Source organism: Syngnathus leptorhynchus, chromosome 5 (genome assembly GCF_054491065.1).
Source record: "Syngnathus leptorhynchus isolate UIUO chromosome 5, UIUO_Slep, whole genome shotgun sequence".
In the NCBI taxonomy this organism is placed as follows: Eukaryota; Metazoa; Chordata; class Actinopteri; order Syngnathiformes; family Syngnathidae; genus Syngnathus; species Syngnathus leptorhynchus.
This window is the reverse complement of record NC_141199.1, coordinates 13,113,879-13,133,869: the sequence shown is the minus strand read 5'-3', so window position 1 is coordinate 13,133,869 and position 19,991 is coordinate 13,113,879. Positions and strand designations below refer to the sequence as shown.

The 19,991-nt window shown below is 42.4% G+C and overlaps 1 protein-coding gene across 4 annotated transcripts; it reads left to right on the top strand.

Annotated features, from left to right (window-relative positions):
* Positions 1 to 549: 549 nt before the first annotated feature.
* On the top strand, positions 550 to 18,505 carry kdm4c (lysine (K)-specific demethylase 4C). Of its 4 annotated transcripts, none has more exons than XM_085912033.1 (22): positions 550 to 716; positions 2,439 to 2,605; positions 2,680 to 2,855; positions 2,962 to 3,076; positions 3,379 to 3,572; positions 4,293 to 4,342; positions 4,610 to 4,713; positions 4,849 to 4,986; positions 5,172 to 5,365; positions 5,441 to 5,679; positions 5,798 to 7,740; positions 7,820 to 7,931; positions 8,804 to 8,991; positions 9,641 to 9,884; positions 11,912 to 11,988; positions 12,314 to 12,369; positions 12,463 to 12,571; positions 15,561 to 15,755; positions 15,997 to 16,167; positions 16,453 to 16,572; positions 17,082 to 17,174; positions 17,574 to 18,505. In XM_085912033.1, the coding sequence occupies exons 2-22, from the start codon at positions 2,462 to 2,464 to the stop codon at positions 17,739 to 17,741; spliced, it is 4,830 nt and encodes a 1,609-aa protein (XP_085768159.1). In that variant the 5' UTR covers positions 550 to 716; positions 2,439 to 2,461; the 3' UTR covers positions 17,742 to 18,505. The 4 variants fall into 4 exon arrangements, with proteins under 4 accessions (XP_085768159.1, XP_085768157.1, XP_085768156.1 ...); XM_085912031.1 differs by having other exon boundaries at positions 5,765 to 7,740; positions 17,082 to 17,159; XM_085912030.1 differs by having other exon boundaries at positions 5,765 to 7,740.
* Positions 18,506 to 19,991: the final 1,486 nt, after the last annotated feature.

Here is a 19,991-nt window from a genome sequence, read left to right as displayed (position 1 = left end):
CAATCATGTAGTATATGAAATAACATCAAAACACATCTCAATATAATATAAAGTAAAATCTAAACCACTGTATACCATAAAATATTCTTCAATGGGCTGGTCAATCACGTGACCTCCCCGGTTTAGCATGCATTTATTATGTATAATGTATAAAAAAAAAACTGAAAACCGCTAAAGTAAAGGGTTGGCATGAAAAGAAAGAAATTCTGCATTTATTAGTGTCCATGAGTTATATATATGCACCATTTTAGTGAAATGGAGGGATTATGCTTAGAAATTATTTTGTACCTCAAAATTGTGCGTATTGTGACCATACACAATGCAATCTCTGCACTGCAATTAAGATTTGTATTTTAAGAGTTACAGACTACGTACAGGATGGATATATGTATTTTTGAACGCCTCTATGGAGAATTGGCTATTATAATTTAATCAAGAGGACTAAATTGCACACATGACTGAAAAAAAGTATGTTAAAAAGCCCAACATAATCATAACAACTATGAAAATTGCAATGCAGTTAATAACTTCAAAGAGGTCTCATCTTGTGTGCGCGCTCCCGAGAGGCTTCTACTTTTGTCGACGGTCGTCGACGTATTAACGCCGAAATGCGGTGCACGAGCGGCACCGAGCAGCAGGAGCAGTTGTCATGTGAATCAGCTGGGCCGAACTAGGAAGGAGATAACAACATCGCGGCTCGTTTTTTAGAAATCAAGGTAATGCACTTTCTTATCATCCCATGATCGGCCTTGCAGATTATCGCCCCGTATCTCCACTAAATCTATTTTAGAAGGCTTTGTGCGTTTCGTGACTCCTTTCCTCCAAACAGCTAACAGTTAGCCTCGCTAGCTAGATAAAAGTTGGCATGCCCATTAATGTCAGTGGTCCTCTCGCATCGTGAGCCCTCTTTTGTTTATTCGTGGACCAGACAACTTTGGCAATTATTGCAATCGTGTTTATGTTACGTGAATATAAAATAGAAATACCAGCCTTTCGCACAGTCGTAAAGAGTAGTAGTTGTGGGCCTATGTGTGTAGCCACCTTGGTGGGACATTTAAACCCCCACTCGGCTGTGCGCACTCACAAGTTAGCGAAGCAAGTAGCTGGCTTGTATTTAGTTGTTTTATTTTATTTTATAGCCATGCCAGTCCTGTTGAGTCGTTGCCAGTAAAAGCTTGTTTTATAATGAAGCTCAAGAGTTATTTCATGAGCTAGCGAGCTGGGCTATTTTGCTCAGCCATTGCTAGGAATCAAAACAAAACGTAGCATAGTCAGCTAGCCGAGCAGACAACAAAGATGAACCGTGTCGAATAAACTTGGTTGATGGTAAATTGTGATCCTTATTCAGAAAGGTTATTTAGTTACGTGCCATGATGTTAACACATTTTATGTTATTACTGATGTGTCGACTGGTGTAATGCACGCTTTAAGGACAAAACGTTACGAGCCGGACAATGGCGTGCAATGTAAACAACATGTAGCAACAGTTAATCGTATTCGAAAGCGATCGTTCGATTCGTCTTGAAGATGTGTTACATAAGCACGTCTGAATCCATTATAATGCGACCCGAGTGGCTGTTTGTCTAAAATCTCCACAAAAGTAGCAAACGTCGTGTTTCTTTGTTTATGGCGGAATTCAAATCACTTTTGGGAGTGGGGCGGGTGGATGGGACAGATCCAAGAGGGTCCGGTTTGGCATCATAAAAGGATTTGAGGCATCAATCCACTTTGTAGGGACGTCTACTGCCACCTGGTGGTGAAATTGCATATGTATCTCATCATATGAAACCTTACCATGTATCTGAGAATATCACAACGATCGTCCGGGTATTAGGTAGTGAATCAACAAAAAATCCCGTGTGCATCTCTGTGTGGAGTATATTATCTTTCCAGTATAGTACTGTTTCCAAAAGGTGCATGTTAGTTCAATTGAAGATTCTAAATCATCCAGAGTGAATGGTAATTTGTCTAAATGTCTAATACCACCATCACTATTTACTCATCTTTCATTAAAACTGACTTGGTAGCTGTTTTCATTAAATATATTTACAATATTATAGAACAATTCATACTTAATTTTATTATTTCTGTTTTAATGTTAAATCATTGAACATATCCCCATAGTATCCAGGTATAGATTAAAATATATATTTTTTCTAGGTTTAAATGCTCACCATCGTTACACATTTATTAACTGCACAGCCAGTTTTAAAATCCTAACCAAAGAGAAGATTCAAGATCATTTCTCATTTATTAAGTAGAAACACAACGATAACACTAATCAATGAAATTCAGAATTTTTGATGTTCCTCTACCTATAAAAAGAATATTAAAGGACAAAATACCAGAACAATTGTGGAAAAAAAATCTTTTAAAGGACAGTGTGAACTTTTGGAGTATTCCACCTGTCCTGTTGTTATGATTCATTTTTCCCCCAGCTTGCATCTGATGAGGCGACATCATGGCGGGAGCAGAGGTGTGCACCCCTGCAAACCCCACTTGCAAAATTATGACCTTCAGGCCCACAATGGAGGAATTCAAGGACTTCAACAAGTACCTAGTTTATATGGAGTCTCAGGGTGCCCAGCGCGCAGGTTTGGCCAAGGTATGAAGACCTCCCCATTTCCTACTGTTTTCCCCAAAAGCAACAGTCTATCATTTCTCTTTTGTTCTGTCCAGGTGATTCCTCCTAAAGGCTGGAAGCCTCGTCGTACCTATGATGACATCGACGATTTGATGATCGACGCTCCCATTCAGCAGATGGTGGCCGGCCAGTCAGGCCTTTTCACTCAGTACAACATTCAGAAGAAGCCTCTCAGTGTGCAGGAATTCAGGCGACTAGCTAACAGTGACATGTGAGTGTCCTGACAATCCTGATGACATCTCTTCGTATGTTTCCAACAAAGCTGCCAGAGGTGAAGGATGATCATCGTGTTCTAAGTTAGTTGTTTTTCCCCATAGGTACTGTACGCCTCGTTACCTGAACTATGAAGATCTCGAGCGGAAGTACTGGAAGAACCTGACGTTTGTTTCGCCCATATATGGTGCTGATGTTGGCGGCAGCCTCTATGATGAGGTAGGCCGAATGATTTGGAAATGGAAATGCAGTGATCCTTGGTTTTAATCCCTTGCTGTTTATGTTTTTCTGTGTTTTGTTTCATTTTCGGAGACACCCTAAATAGCCACAAAATAGCCCATCTAAACATGAGAGTAGTACAGTAATTGGTGTTACCAAGATTTACAAGTGTTCTCTCAGTCTGGATTTTGCGTTTACTTGCGAGTTGTGCGCTAGTAGGTAAAAGTTTAGATTCTTGAAACCGTAACTTTGACCATCAACTTTGAATCTAAAATCAGTGTCACTGTGTCTTAATCCTTTAGGATGTAGAAGAATGGAACATTGGCCACCTGAACTCAATCTTGGATGTCATCGAGGAGGACTGCGGTGTGTCCATCCAGGGCGTCAACACTCCATATCTCTACTTTGGCATGTGGAAAACAACTTTCTCCTGGCACACTGAAGATATGGACCTGTACAGCATCAACTACCTCCACTTTGGAGAGCCCAAGTCCTGGTTAGTGTGTGCTTTATGTGGGATGGATGGACAAAAAGCATTTTATATAGCAAAATGCCATCAAATTCAGCGATGCCACAAATTTTATAATCAAACAAACAAGATTCCAATCTTCACAACAACGTGTACCCCACTTCAATCTCACAACCACTTGCTTAGCCTCTGGGTAGCCACAGTGCTCGTTTTTTAACTATTGATCTTTCAGAGCAATTATTCGAACACAGCAAATGCTTGTTTAATTCTGTCAGGTAAATAAAATTAGGCCATTACAGTGAAATAGAGCCACTCATCAAACTAGGACGGCCAATGCTGCTTAGATTAGGTTGATGCAATGTGATAAATAACTATTGATCAGGCTGCTGCTCTTTGCTTAGGCAGAAACATTGAGTCAATGTGTGTCGGAAGGTTTGTATACAGCGTAAATATTTGGACTTGTGCAGGTTGAGGAAGATTTTTTTTTTTTTTTATCCCAGGATGGGGCAGCTCAAAGATCCATGGCTCACAAGAGCCCCTTTAACTATCCCCACCTATCATGTCCTTCCTAAGTTTCCTGTGTGAATTCCACATTTTCTTCTTATTGATTTTTATTTACTTTCCACTAGATGGCAGTCTTGAATTAGCTATCCCACTCGTACCACATACAGGCTCTAAAAATGACTCAATATTGAGTGTTTAGAAAGTCACAAGTAATTAATTCCCCATCTGTCTTGTGCCTGATAGGTATGCTATCCCCCCTGAGCATGGGAAGAGACTGGAACGTTTGGCTACAGGTACATTTTCATCTGGTTTCACCTTAGTGTTTGAAGTAATCGTGTGAAGATTGAATAATGGTGTCATTGTGTTTAAACCATGAAAAGAAAAACTCGAGTTTGGATTAGAATGCATGTACTTTGGGTCATTTTGGGAAGAAAATGATCCCCCCCATTGTCTGAAGTTCAATTTTTCCTTTTCTTCAAGTAAAGCTGTGATTCTCAGATTTGTGATTCTGTGATTTGTCATAGTCTTTTAATTTCATGTGTGTGTGTGTGTTTTATCAGGTTTCTTTCCGAACAGCTTCAAGGGATGTGAGGCGTTTCTCCGTCACAAGATGACACTAATCTCCCCTTTTGTGCTGAAGAAGTATGGCATTCCCTTTGACAAGGTGAAAATGACTCTCTGTACTCCCTTCTTGCCATTAACATTTTTTATTGTTTAGGATCTTTAGAAAAAAACTTTTCATACCTGTGCATTTCTAATTTCCTTTCACCATTTCCCACTCTCAAATGCAAACTTTCAGATTACGCAGGAGGCTGGAGAGTTCATGATCACCTTCCCTTATGGCTATCATGCTGGCTTCAATCACGGTTTCAATTGTGCAGAGTCAACCAACTTTGCAACCATACGATGGATCGAATACGGCAAGAACGCCACACAGGTATCAAATCAGCTGATTGTCATGAAACTGCAGTAGTTGTAATTCACTGATAGACGTTTTCATTTTTTTTTTCTTTTACACCCCAAGTGTTGTAAAATGAAATTATCAGCCTATGTCAAGTGAAATGGGGTTTGTAAAACAAATTTTTTTTTTAACATATTTTTCCTGTCTTTCCCCATTTCTAGTGTACTTGCAGTAAGGATATGGTCAAAATATCCATGGAGCCTTTTGTAAAGAGGTTCCAGCCTGACCGCTATGCCAACTGGATGCTGGGCAAAGATTCTGCGGCCATCGACCACACACTGGCCACTCCCAGTACAACACCCGAGTTGCAAAGCTGGTTGCAGCGGCGCTGCAAGATGAAATCCTCCAATAAAAGGTATTCTTCCCTTTTTCCATTTGTGGTATTTGTCTGATGCTGTTATTTTACTCCTCTTAAATGTTGCTCATACAGTGGCAGCCACTCTCGGATGCGTTTAAAACGTCTCCGACCCACAGAGGAGCCTGTTGGCCTGCATGGCAGTTCTCTGTGCAGCAGCAGGAGGAAAGGACTGTGTGGTCCGCCCGGGCCCAAAGTGCCACGGTCTGTCCAAGAAACGCCTTGCAAATCAATAAAGGCAGAAGAGGAGCAAGAGCAGGAGAAACACGGAAGAAGGGAGACGAGACAAAGCCAGAGCTCTCTTCAACTTTCTGGTAAGACTTCTTCTTATAGGTCTTTAAATGTGGGTTTTATTTTCTGTTTATATAGTTAAAATGTGTCTGTTGACATTTATTGCAGATGAATTTTGTGCAACCTACTCTGCGTCTACAGGTCGCTGCAGGCAGATGTGCGTGGTCAAGGTCAACCGAGTCGAGGGCAACACTTTGGGTTTGTCTAACACGGAGCTCCAAAACTCTCAGTCCAGTTCCAGTCCGTCGCCGGCCTCCTCATCAAATCAGGATTTGAAGGCAGAAACTGACACTCATAGTGACCCAGAAGACATCTCAAGGGCTGAGATCAATGATAGGACTTCTGAAGGACTCAGAGATTTATCTGAGCCATCTCAAACACATCTAGGAATGAACACTTCAGCTTGTTGTCCCTCTGAACCTCAAGACCTCTTAAATTCTCAGGACTGTTCTCCCAGGGACCCTCCCATGGAGACCGCTACACTCACCCCCCCTTACCACACAACAAGCACCTCCACCGAGACAGCGATGGGCTCATGTCCTCTTGATTCCGACGCTCAGACGACAAACGTATCGAGTACAGAAAACACGTCAAGCCTCCCAGAACCAAACACTAACAGCACCAAGAACAAAGCATCTGGAATTTGTGCAAACACGAGCGTCGAACCAGAATTAACAATCACTTTTGACCAAAAACACATTGACTCACAATGCACTACAGAGGTAGATTATGTTGCAGAAGCCAAGCCAGCAGAGGGAGCTAGTTGCACATCAAGTGCCCCTCCAGCCTCGCCAAGCCGTGACTGCGTGTTAGAAAACAGTAGTTGTGAGCAAAGTGTTTTCCTCCCGTTGCTACCAAGCAGCGCAGTGGATATGCCGCACCTCACTCCAGAGCCAGCAGACACATTTGCAATCTGTTCTTTACCGCCCGTACTGACCCAAGAGATGCCCTCCCTTACCCCAGCTGACGATGGGCTTCCCGCCACCTCCAAATCTTGCACGTTCTCTCACCAGTTTGCACCTGTGCTCCAGCGGGAGATGCCAGGAGCTTCTCCTCCATTGCGTATACTCGAACAGGAAGAGACTGACTCGAGTATTCCCAACGGAAGTTCCCATCCAGAACCAATCCACGATTGGCATTTACAGTCTTCAAACAATATTCACATTGCAGAAATTCCAAGGTTAGGAATTGATGTGACTCATCTATCTGGCGATGACAGAGACAAAACATCCGATTGTGTTCAGGAAGGTGTTTTAATGTCTGACGTAGATGCCGAAAAGCACGCGGAGATCGGAAACTTTGAAGAGAGTGAAACCTCCTACCAGCTAGCTCAGAGCGTTGCACCCTTAATAGAGCAACATTCCAATTTAGCCGAGTTAGCTACAATTGATAACTCCAAAGACCAAGATCAAACAGATTTGCCATTGAGTCAAAGCGGTGTTGGCCCGCTCGGGTCTGCTACCTCATCTCATAATCCCTCATCCCCTCCTATCCCCAAGCACCATTACTCCGAATTAGAACTTCACTCTCATTCACCATGTACACCCCAAAGCCCACACACCGAGCCACCGTATGACTCCATCAGCATTTGGAGGAACTTCAACTCACAGGGCCCCGCTGTGCTCATCCAGCCAGAACCTTCCTGCGACTTCACCCATGACCCCATCTCGTACACCGTGTGGACCGAACCCCAGTGCAAAGAGGTCACACATTTGGAGGACCCTGAAGAAGAATTACGCGAGAGCCAAGAGGGGGACTCCGGACCTCTTACTTGGGCTCAGCTCGAGCCCACCTCGCTCCTTTCAGTCACCGCCGCTGAGATTGCGGAGTCACGTGGCGATGAAAGGGAATCCGACGGGGAGTTAGAGAGACGGTCCTCTGGAGGTGCTGTTCTACCTTTGGTGATGGGAGAAGGTGAACAAGCTGAGATGTCTGATCTGGAGGAAGACGAGTCCGACGAGGACGAAGAGCAGCAAAGCAGCGCCAACGACGAGAGCAGCAGTGACTCATCCGACGAGGAGGAAAGTGATCTCACTGACTACGAGTGTGATGAATCAGGCTTGGAACCAGGCGAGGTTTGCGCTGTGAGTGTTTTGTCAAACAGTCCTCTCCCGCATAATGTGTACGTCTACTGATGAGCATCCTCCTTCTTGTTCATGCCAGTACCCTGCTCTGGCAGTCAAGAGGACCACTAAGAGCTGGCGTCACCCACTCAGGAAACCCACGGCCAGGGCTGTACCCACTGCGGTCAAACATCAGGCCGCCAGTGATGATGGTCAGTACGCACACACTTAAAAGTTCATTGAGGCCTTCTGTTGAGGTTTAGCTTTGAAAAGACTCAGACATGTCTCATTCTTAATGTGCGGTTTTTATGTTGCAAAGCAGGTGGTAGCGAGCCAGAAAGCATCATCATTTGCCGTCTTTGGTTCAAAAGACAAGTCGGATTGGATTCGATGGCCAAAAATGATTACTATTTAACATCAACAATATAATGGCGTACCATTTCCTTTGTTTAGGTAGTGAGGCCATCAAGAAAATTACCTCACTAAGTTGCGAACAGACTTTTGTCTTAATGCGATGAACAAGAAATCAAAGTAATGCCAGGGAGCATTTGTGTTGCTTTTTACAACCACTGAACCATTTCCCCGCTCGCCTCTCCCCATTTTTCACGTTTTATGTCTCCCCAAATGATCCCTCTGACGTCAATGTGTGCATTAAGCAAAAAAAAAAAGATTTACCTCTATGTCCCATTATAATAAAATACCCTTGTGATATATACTCCATTTGTTTTCATGGTTTGGAAGCCGAGGGGCTCTGGATGATCAACTGTAGATACACACATGCGCACAAAATCGCATCCCTCATCTCCATGTTAGCGTTGAAGGATCAATCATTTAGCCGCCGTCTCCGCTGTTTATCCCCGCCGCGCAACATTCTTACCATGAAACCACAACTGACAAGCCTGTTTTATGATGGCAGTGGAAGCTGTTTGTCATTTTCTTTCTCATACAGGGTCACGTATGGAAAGATGTGTCAGCACAAATGATGGATTAGATGTGACTTAGCAGCAAAACTGTTGACTTTTTTTTTCTTTTTTAATAAGTCACAAGCTGAAACCAAATAAATACTCAATGTCCGTATGTCCAGACCTCGAACCCCCTGACGCAATCCTCGCAGATGAGGACGAGTCTGAGATTGAAACATGGGCCAGGCCGCTGATCTATCTGTGGCAAAACAGAAAGAGCTGCTTCACAAGCGAGAGGGAATACAACGCTCGTGCCGCCACCATGGAGCCGTATTGTGCTGTGTGCACACTCTTCATGCCCTACTATCAGGTACTTAAAAGATATCCTCTTATTGTCATGTGCATTGATTGCAAAATGGTCACTATGCATTAACACACCTCAAATATAGCTGTTTTCTGACCTCTGGTCACTCTAGCTGATAAAAGTGAAATCAATACGCTTAGATCACTTTGTATGAGACTAAATGGTCCCCCCCCCAAAAAAAAATCTATTCAGAGCGGATTTTATTTCATATATCAAGGTGGACCGTCAATGGATTTTAGTCATTTTTTAAAGCTCGAGTGGATTTGTAATTTTTTATTTTGTCTAACTTAGTAATTATCACCACACAGCTTACTGGCGCCCATGTGAAACTGTTTAATAGTATTCAATAGGCTGTTACAAACACATTTAATAGAACTTTGGCAAAAAAAGTATTTTTTTTTCTGTCAAATCTTTGTTGATGTGGAATTAATTCATTTTATGATTTATCCAGATAGCAAATGGAAGCTGTCTGAATCATAATTTGCACCCTCGTCATCACAACAGTGATGATAATCACATTCGTTTGAGCTTGCAATTATCTCATTGAAGAATCATTAGTTGCCACCTGCTTAAAGTTTTATCGTAACAATGAAGGGATGATATTTCATCGTCCACTCCTCTGAAAAAAATCCAACAAGCTGATTTCCTATTCTAGGGGGAAGACAAAGCAGAGGAGAGTAGCCCCAAAACAGCAGAAGACACATCGACGTCTTCAACTTCCAAGGAGGATCCTGCGCTTTGTTACCGGGGTCCGAGAAAATCCAAGCCCCTGATACCGGAAATCTGCTTTTCCTTCCGTGAGCAAAACTGCCCTCCAACTCCCACCAATCCTCTGCTGCAAGATGACGGCACCTCCCCTCTGCTCTCCTGTCAAGGATGCTGCCTTCAAGTACACGCAAGTATGTTATCCTCCTGTTGAGATGGAGGCCACTCTAAAATCACAGCTAGACACTATGGGAGACCCCCAAAGTCTCTCCGTACCCAAGGTTGAAACGTAGACGCAAGACACAAAATCCTTTATTCACACACTTAAACTGCCATTCAATTCGTCCTCAAATTTGCACACATTTTTTTCAAAATCTCAAGCCCTTATTTGGCCAAATATACACTTTTAAGTCTTCAGCTTAGAATCCCCCTCACCTCAAAAATGACATCGCTTATCCTTAAGTCGCTTTCGATTCCTGCCGTGCCACTAGCGTTGATCCCTTCATGTTTTCTCCTGGAGGGTGTAGGTGTTACTTATGCGGTATGTCTGTGTGCAGCTAACCACACATGTTAAGTTGCTCCACATGCCCGCGGTTAGAGTGTGGGACTGAAGGCAGTGTCATTTGACACTGATGACAAAGCCACAAGTTTGCTTTCAAGAGCATCGCTAAGGACGGGTTGAAGCATCTTTCGCTCTCTGTTGTTACTCGATCTCCGGGAAGGAAAGAGAGGTGAGACAGGACGTTATGCGTGGTTTGGTGATGGATAGCCGAGGGGAAGAACAAAGGCGTACAGTCATACACAAAGTTTGTTTATTATAAATAAAAATCCTCCCCCATAGGTTTAATTTTTAAGCAGCTGCTTGCGTTGAATAGAATCCAATTTGCTTGGATTTTAGACCACCAATACTTATTTTGTTTCATGACACACGGCCATGCCATATGGGTTACATATACATGTTGCGGCGAGGAGTTGGGAGACATGGCGGCGTGGGGTCTCTTGTCTTGTCACGCAAAGCACTCTGACATGTAAATCACAAATATATTTAACAGTGGTTCTTTTTTTTTTTCATAGCCATACATTGTTGTTCGCATACATTTTTATTTTATCCATCTGGCCGTAAAGATGCTGTCGCAATGGAACCTTCTTGTGTCTCTTATCTATTTTGGGACACTGGTGTTAACCTCACTTAATTTTTCAAAGAATTGTGCTAATAATAAATAAACAAAGTTGCGTGAATCTATTCTTGTCACCGGAACTGTGCAATATGGATTGTTTATATCCTGATATAGGCAATTCTATTTTGTCCTATCTTTCTCTATTTACAAAATATAGAATCTTAGTCACACTTTTATTTTCATAGTTTGACAGGTAGTGCGATTTATAATCAGTTGTTACTAGTTCTGTTGACGGCAGCGAACTAGTTGGATTCAAAGATTCTGCTTCTCTACTACTTTTCTCTTGTTTTCTTTTTAGTCTAAAATGGCTAACATTCAGCTCAACCAATCCCATAATCATAATAACTTAACAATGGAAACCCTTATACAAACAAAATAAATGTCGACCGTGGAGTGTCAAACCACGCAGATAATTCACGTCACAAAAATGCAAAAAGTTAATCACCAATGTGAAACTATATTATATTTACACACACAACCTTGGATAGATAACAAGCGGAGAAGTGCACGATCGCATAATCGATTTAGCATCCAAATGAACACAAAGCTGTTGTTTTTAAGGTAAAGTGACCCCATATTGTAGCCGCGTTAACATTCTCTCAATTAGATACCATCGATCCGCAGTTCCCCTGTTCAAAGTCTCAGGAAACAATGTCTTATTTTCTTCTGTCAATGTGTCTGGCAAATGATTTCCGATTCTCTATCAAGTGTTTAGTTCTTTTTAAAAGACTTGCACTTTAAAGTGAAGCTATTTTCCACTTCAAAACTGAAAAGCAAGTTAGTCAGGAGCAAAAAGTAAAAGGCCCTATGTAAGAACATTTCAAAACATTTGAGAGAACTTGGCTGTCCGGGAGCATTACTCTCAACTTTGTGGCATGACATTGTTTGTCCTTAACCATGTGCAAATTGAGGGGAGTCTTACGGGAAATCCCTTGTAAGTCTATATTAATAGCTGAATGACCTTTCAAAGGAACATTGACTAAGTGAATGTCACACGGTTTGTATATTTTGGAGCTAAAGTGAATAATTCCAACTTCCATTAGGTTGCTACGGTGTTGCCGCAGACGACGCCGGCGACCTTTGGTCCTGCGATCGCTGCGCGGAAGGCATCATCGCAGCAGTAAGTGTTTTTAACAACAGTACTTGACCCAGATGCTTTTCCCCAAGTATTTCAATCGAGATTTCTAAACCCTCAAGATATAACTCTCACCTTTCCTTTCACAAAGATGTCACAAGTTGTTTATTCTGTGTGTTACCTGACAAAATAAGCCTCAAATCACTGTGGGTGCACCTTTTTTGATATGAGCAGAATAAAAGAACCTTTTGGAAGTGAATCCCTTTCAGCATGAAATGATTTTCCACAAACCAGACTCAGAGCCACACATGAAAGCAGCCCAGTTAAAACCTTCTTTTGCTCTTTCGTCTCTCTCTTAATATTTCTTCAGGAATGCTGTTTGTGTAACCTCAGAGGCGGAGCACTGAAGAAAACCCAAAATGACAAGTGAGACGAGCTTTGGTTCTGCGATTAGCTCAGCAAACTCATCCCCAAAGCACGGACACAATAAGTGTATTCATTTGTTTGTGTCGTGTGTAGGTGGGCCCACATCATGTGCGCAGTAGCATTGCCGGAGGCGAGGTTCACCAACGAAGTCAAGCGGGGTCCCATTGACACCAGTCGGATCCCCATACAGCGATACAAACTGGTGAGGAGCTCTCGCTCGCACACACACGCAGACCGAGCGCTGGAATTCCCCAGGTCCTTAAGGACTGGCTCGGTCTAATTAATGAAGTGTTCACAGCTCCAATTAACGACGTGAGACGAACATGCCCACAATCAAAGCGAGATAATTAACCACCGGTGGGTGCGAGCGGGGGCTCGTGTTAGTGCAAATGTCCGTAAGTGTGTTTGGACTGTGCTTGCATCTGCTGTGTGTGTGTGTGTGTGTGTGTGTATATGTGTGTGTTTGCTTAATGAGAGCGCTGCAGTGTGTCTCAGCAGACTTGACATGTTGCCACCGTAGTTAGCCTTGTGCTCCGGGCGGCACGATAGCTCAACACAAAGAAAAGAAGTGATGAGGTCCCTTCCTCTGTTCAAGTGGATAACTGCGCTGAACCCTGCCTGCTCATTTCAGCTTGAATTAGAGTCTCGAAAGGGACTATTATCGTATATAAAGATCAGCTTAAGGTTGCGAGTAGAATTGTATAATGACAGAGAAACAGAAAGAAGTGCTTTGCACATCTCTGTTCACGTTAAAATTTGCATTCAATAATCAATCACGCGTAAGGCGGTGACATCACTGAAGGTGTGGATTTATACTACTGTATTCTTTATTACTTTTATTATTTTATTTCATTATTTATTTTATTGTACCGGGAATGACTTAAAGATATAGCAGTGAAGAAATTCCATTTGATTTATTCACAAGCAACTTTAGAACTGGTTTTAGTCGGTCAGGCCTTATGAAATGTTGTTAATCGTCAAATTAATTCCGCATTGTCTGATCATTTTTGGTGGTTGCGCCCAAGCATACACACACGAGAACTCTAATGTTAGCGCTGATGCTGGCTGTATTCACACGCCACGATGTGACTAATACAAGAAGGGGAAAAAAAATAACAAAATCTTCGGACATATTGTACAGTGGTTAGACCATGATAAAATGAAAAAACAACAAAGTGACTGTAATATTAACGCTTGTGCAAATGCCAAGGTCTCGTTTTGACCACAAATGCCACGGCAAACCATGAAGCAGTTCTTCTAAGTCCAAGTCTCGCCATATTGTTTCATTAAATTTTGTAAAATTATGGATGTTGTACCTTTCTATTGTTTAGTACTGTTCATTCTAAATCCTCCATGTGTTTTGAGGCCAGCACTGGACCCGTTGCCCCTCGAGCACCCCACCGCATTCATAATTTACTGTAACTCAACACACACTCACAGTAGCGCACCGGCGCACATCCATAATTTACCGTGGGAATGTTCTTAACGCATGGCTCAACACAAAGCACCCGAATACACCCCAGAGAGGACACGGGCAAAGTGGACTAGGCTCAAACATTTGATGATGTTCTCACACTAACTCTGAGGTCTCATCCACATTGTTTTTCGAACAATGACTTCACACTGATAAACATCTGCTCAGAGACAAATCCACCCTCTTACACACGCGTCATTGGTCGCATGCCAGTCACATTCTTGTCACGCTGGCTTCAATAGGTAGATGAGATGCTCTGGCCAGCACACCAGCCGTCCATAATGGAGGAGGTGTGGGGGGGAAAAAGGTTTCAGGAAATGTAGGCCAAGTTAGTAGTCATCAAGCAAGCACGCAGGTAGCCGACGTCCTTCTGTTCACTAATAGATGTGCAAAGCAAAGGAGAATTGAGTTAATAAGAGAAACGCATAAAGGTGAGCATTTTATACAAATAATTTTTATTGACCTTTGCCGATCTTCTTTCTGTATGTAATAACTACCTGGTGATGGTGCACCGAAGTGGCCAGTAGGTGCGAGTGTGTTTGGGCGCACGTACATGATGATCAGTCACATTAGTGTGCCGGATGGTTGCGGTTACTTGGGCTGATGTCATCTGATTACTCTCATTTGGGGCTTTCCCTTCGATTGTAACGCTGGAACAAGACGTTTGCGTGGACAGCATTGCCGCTTGGCTCTCTTTCTCGTCCATTTGTTTATGTACACTGTGGTTTAAAATGACGTTAGGGATTCAAGGCACGACCGCAAGCTGACTCATTTTATTGTCTTTTAATTTGTTTTTGCTGTTGCTCATTCTCAAGCACTCGCAAATGAAATGCAAAGCAGCCGTTTAGCCCATTCCAGAGACCACACGGTTGATGATGTTTTGGTGCAACACAAGGAGTCTGTGACAGACTTTAAGATAAGACTGAGGAGACTGAGCACTGTGCCCGGCTTTGTAAACTGAATTGAATTTAAGAACACGTTATGTTCCCTGTGACTGTCAATCAGGTTTGTAGTAAGAACCGTCAATGATGAAATGTGTTTTTCATTTCTTGAGTAAGTCATGAAACGAAAATACAAATTGGAAGCAAACTTGCTTTCGTACTTGAACGTTTTAACATTTATCAGGTTTGTTCGGCAAAAAGCAAATCTGATTAGTTTTGGGAACAGATGATAGGTTTTGAGGATTGCGACATTACATGCGAACATTCCACGTTCTTTGATGTTGGTAAAATCACAATGTCCACGTATTCAATTAAGTTTGAGTGTTAAAAAAATCTATTTTTAAGACTATTTGGTACAGCACATACAGTAACATGCAATGGTCTTTGGCCATCATGAGATTTAAATAATTAAGCTTGCTGAATTATTCATTTCTTTTCTAGGGAGGACAAAAATAGACTTTGTGACGCAAAGCAAAATAGTTGCCATTTTCATGCTTTTATTGTGAAAAATTTTAGTGGATGACTGCGGAAGATTTAGCTACACTTTTGTCCTCGGACCATTTGCACCCCTCTACAAGATTTGGTCTACCTTCTTTATATTTTTCGAATAGATTTCTATTTCTATCGTTAAGTTGCAGACTTTATCATTGGCGCTATAGAGAAAATGTCATTTAAAAATACTCAGGTGGCCTCAGACTTATCCTCTGATTGGCTGATGAAATGAGATGTTCAGGGTGAGTCGTTGACAGCCTGCTGTGGTCTGTGTGTGTTCACAGAAGTGCATCTATTGTCGTAAGCGCTGGGCGGGGAAGCGGCAGGCAGGTGCGTGCATCCAGTGCTCGTGTGGCCGGTGTCCCACCTCTTTTCACGTGACCTGTGGCCATGCCGCCGGGGTTGTCATGGAGCCTGATGATTGGCCGTATGTGGTGTCAATCACCTGCCATAGACACCAGTCGCGCAACTCTTCGGCTGTAAGTTAACGTTTAGGACGGTCACGTTGGCATAAAACTAAGTCTGTTCAAGTTAACATGAAATAGAAATAGAAGTATTGGGATCCAGAAAACAAGAACTGTTTTGGGATTCTTGAAATTTGAATGAAACCTATTATTGATCCCTTAAATGAGAATGATTTTTGCAGAGGTACAGAACTTCACTTTTTGACTTTCTATAATTGTCCATATATTCACTAATGGCTTCTTTTTGCTTTATTAGAAGCAGCGAGCATCTCAAGCGTCCATCTCGCTGGGCCAGACGGTCATCTCCAAGCATAAAAACCTGCGCTACTACAGCTCCAAGGTCACGGAGATCACCTCCCAGATGTTCTACGAGGTCATGTTTGATGATGGCTCCTTCTCCAATGATACCTACCCCGAGGACATAGTGGTGAGGATGTCTTTAATTAAGTCCATATTGGAAAAATTGCCTACCGCTTAGTCAAACTATATAAGATTCTACAAAAATGAGGAAATGGGACTTTTGGGGCCCAAAAATCTTCCTTTGCATTTAGTTAATGAGGAGCTAGTCCAAAAATGGCTTCTACATACACAAGGAAATGTCTAAAGTTGAAATAAATCAGAAGTGCTGGTTAACTTTTCCTTTAAAATGATCCTACATCTTATTTCATGCACTCACAGAGACTTGATTATTATTTGTGTTTTGTATTTTTAGAGCAGAGATTGCGTCAACTTGGGTCCTCCCGAAGTCGGAGAAGCCGTTCAAGTGAAATGGCCCGATGGGCTCTTCTACGGCGCCAAATATTTGGGATCCAATGTGTCCTACATGTGCCAGGTATGATGCAAACAAGTGACCCACTAACACACTTCCTCTTCTTCTTTTCTCTGCAAATGCAAAAGTTGTGTCCTCGCATGGAGTCGAGGGAGTGCCGGCGAACTAGTTGAACTCCCTCGACATCGGAGCCATCGTGACTCCGCCGACATCTTGAGGACCACGTGAGAATAGCTGGAGGGAGAGAAAAGACACCAGACGCCGCAGCGAGAAACGAAAGCGCTAAAGCCGCCGTGCTAGCGAGCGCTGATGGGAAGAGCGAGCCGAGGATGAGAAGGATGTGACGACGTGCATTATTCAAACTCACTGAAATATTCACCAGGCTTCGACTCATGCGGCCCCCCACTTAAAGCTTTATTTAGACCAGCTGGGCGGGCGTCAAACGTTAGTTATGCGCTAATGCTTCTGTGACGCACTCGCTCGCACAAGTTGTGATTTAGTTAAAGTTACTTTCAGGACTTCTTTTCAGCGTCTCATAGTTTCATAATTTTCCTTTTCACTGTGTGTCTCAGGTGGAGTTTGAGGATGGCTCTCAGGTGTTGGCAAAAAGAGACGACATCTATACGTTGGACGAAGATCTGCCTAAAAAGGTGAAGCGTCGACTTGTAAGTATTATGTCACATTAGGCAAGGGAACCTATAAATTACAATACAATAGGGAGGGGCAGGGGACAATCCTCTTAAGAACAATTCATGTTTGGCCGACTTGTTCATATCATTCACCATAGCTGCCCCCTGGTAGTCATAGCAACAACAGCTGGCTTCCCACTTAAGTTGTGGCAGAATAAGAGTCGCACGCTTGCATCAGACAAGACACCTGACACCCGTTTCGAAATGTGAAAAAAGAAATGCATCGCACGATTCGTTTGTTATTTCCATTGGGAGAAATGGATTCTCACGGGTTAGAGGAACAGACTGTGTCTGACCTCTGAGGTTTGAGTGCATTTTGTGTTTGAAGACATGACAGGTTAATTGAAGCTTCTTTTCCACTTTGTGCATTGCCAGTCCACAGCCTCCAGCATGCGTTTCCAAGACGCCTTCTTCACCACGCAAGGGGAGAGGAAACGGCAGCGTACGCCCAATTCACGCTTCCAGAAGGACTACGTGGCACTGCCAGACCTCCGCGCCACTGCCAAAAGCTCATGGGAGCAACACAAAGGGAAAGAAAAGTGATGTCGGCCCTGACAGAGACCAATGAATGCACTGAGGTCACAGTCCAATGCGTAGGCGTGTGTGAGTGTTTGCGTGTGTGCTTGAGATGATATTTTTTTGGACTGTAAACAATTTCCCAGATTTTCTTGTGACCAGCAAAGGGGGCTCAGAGAGAGCGGGTTTGACTCGTCTGTAGTTTCAAATACATTTGTAAATTAATTCTACGTTGATTGTTGGAGAGGATGTCGTCTCCTCAGTCGCCTCCTTGTGCTTTCACATCCGTCAGGGAGCAAACTGTGACTTTACACTTGTCGCAAGTTTTTGTTTTTACATGAGAAATGTAAAGTGGTTTTCCTTAACAGCTTGCCCATGGAGGTCTGTTATTTTTAAGTTTTGATTTTGATCTTTTTCTGCACCTTGCTTGTAGTATTTTCCTTGTGTGTCATTGTTTCCCCATTTGCATGTTTAACACTGTCGCTAAACTGCGCCAACATGGCTTCCCCTCTGCTCTTGTGAGTCACTTGAGTATATTTTAATGATTCTCTTTGGATTTATTTGTGACAAAATTACATGCACACTGAGATTATGAATTAGAAGAAAAAAAAAAAACAGTGATTGTTCTTGAGAGACAGGAAGCCATGCCTGCGCGCGCCTGATTAAATGAGAAATGCTACTCTGTTGAATGAAATTATTTAAATTTGTATTTATTTTTGTGCTTGCTATAGTTGAACTATTGCTAACTGCTGTAAGGAAAGCAAAATAAAATATGTTTTTTTAATTGCCAACACATATGCCTTTTTTTTGTGGGACTTGTACTAGACACGAGGTGATCGTAGGACATGGTTCTACATGGGCGACCATTTGCGAAAAAACAAACAACATAATTATGTAAATCCATACATCAGTTAGGCACGGTGATTTAAGTGACTGAAAAGCCATGCAATCACAGTTCTTTGTTTCTTTATGACGACGACCCTCAACGTCTTGCCACAAACGTAACAGAGTGTTCATCCGCCCTTATCTTTTACACCAAACCCAATGAAGCGAGATATTGTCTTTTACATTTGCTGGGAAAATAAAAAGTGAACAGTTAGTGGGCCACTTGGGCATAATATCGGACACTGAAGTCACATTTCTTTGATTAAACCCACCAGCCCAGAATTTCGAAGATCACAACTCCTGTAATATTTATAATTGTTATATATTGAAGGGGAATTATGTAATTTTTTATTGATTATTGTGTTGTTGAATGTTACATTTTTGTTGTGGCGGTGTACCAGGGGGTTGGTTTCGCGTGTAAAACCAGTGTCTTAGCTCAATAAAGGTTGTGCAACACTTGTAGATAAACGCTGAAAGGTCTTGAGGCAGCAGAGAGTTGTTAAAGAACTTAAATTGAGCTCATCCTAAGGGCTTCACAATGGAAACCCATGTCGGAAATCTTGTATTCAATTATCAGCTCGAGGATGTCTCTAATATGTCTATCCCTGGGGTAGTTTCACCCTATTCTAAAGGAATTGCAATCAACTGAAAAGTATTTTGGTTCCTTGGGATTGACTGACTGGTGACCAGTCCAGCATGTCGACAGCCTTTCGCCGATATGGTCGATATCGGCGTTATCTACGCCACATCTGCCTGCATATCTGTTGATGCGGCAATACTTTGTCCTCCTGACGTTTGATTTTACTCCAACCTGAATCCTTCTGAGACATGATCTAATTCCCTTGAAGGAATATGACTTGATGGAATCAATTAAATGTTTCATAGAAGATAACATCAGTGTTGGCCTACTTACATTCCTAATCTTTGTGCAGTTCTCCTCTTTGGAAAAAATAAAATCTATGAAGGTGCAAGTGAAGATCTTCTCCCACATGTTTTCAATCCACCAACTTTCACATCTACCAGATGTCCAATAACGCACATATGGTTTTAGGATTGGCTGTGGTCTTTTTGAATGCTTCTCTGAATTTGTGTGTAGTCATCATTTCTCTGCAGGTTGTTCTACGTTCATGGCCTCTTCTTGGAACTCTTATCATGTCTTTGCCTCATACAATTTCGACATTCCTTTGCAACACTGGAGAAAATAAAAGGTGGGTTAAGACTCGAGGACAATGAGGCAAATAACATGTAAACTCATCGCTTGCTTTCTGAAGGTTTTAACAAGGAACAAACTACAACAAGTTTTTGATTCCATGTGCTTTATTGAGTGTTTTGATGTTTGAAGATTGCCAAGCAACTATGTTGTAAATTTTTCCCAGTTAAAAATATTTTAGT

Coding starts and splice junctions, on each gene's coding strand:
- kdm4c (XM_085912030.1), top strand. CDS start 2,462: ATGGCGGGAGCAGAGGTGTGCACCCCTGCAAACCCCACTTGCAAAATT. Junction 3,077..3,378: donor GCGGCAGCCTCTATGATGAG/GTAGGCCGAATG, acceptor TTAATCCTTTAG/GATGTAGAAGAATGGAACAT. Junction 11,989..12,313: donor CGGAAGGCATCATCGCAGCA/GTAAGTGTTTTT, acceptor ATATTTCTTCAG/GAATGCTGTTTGTGTAACCT.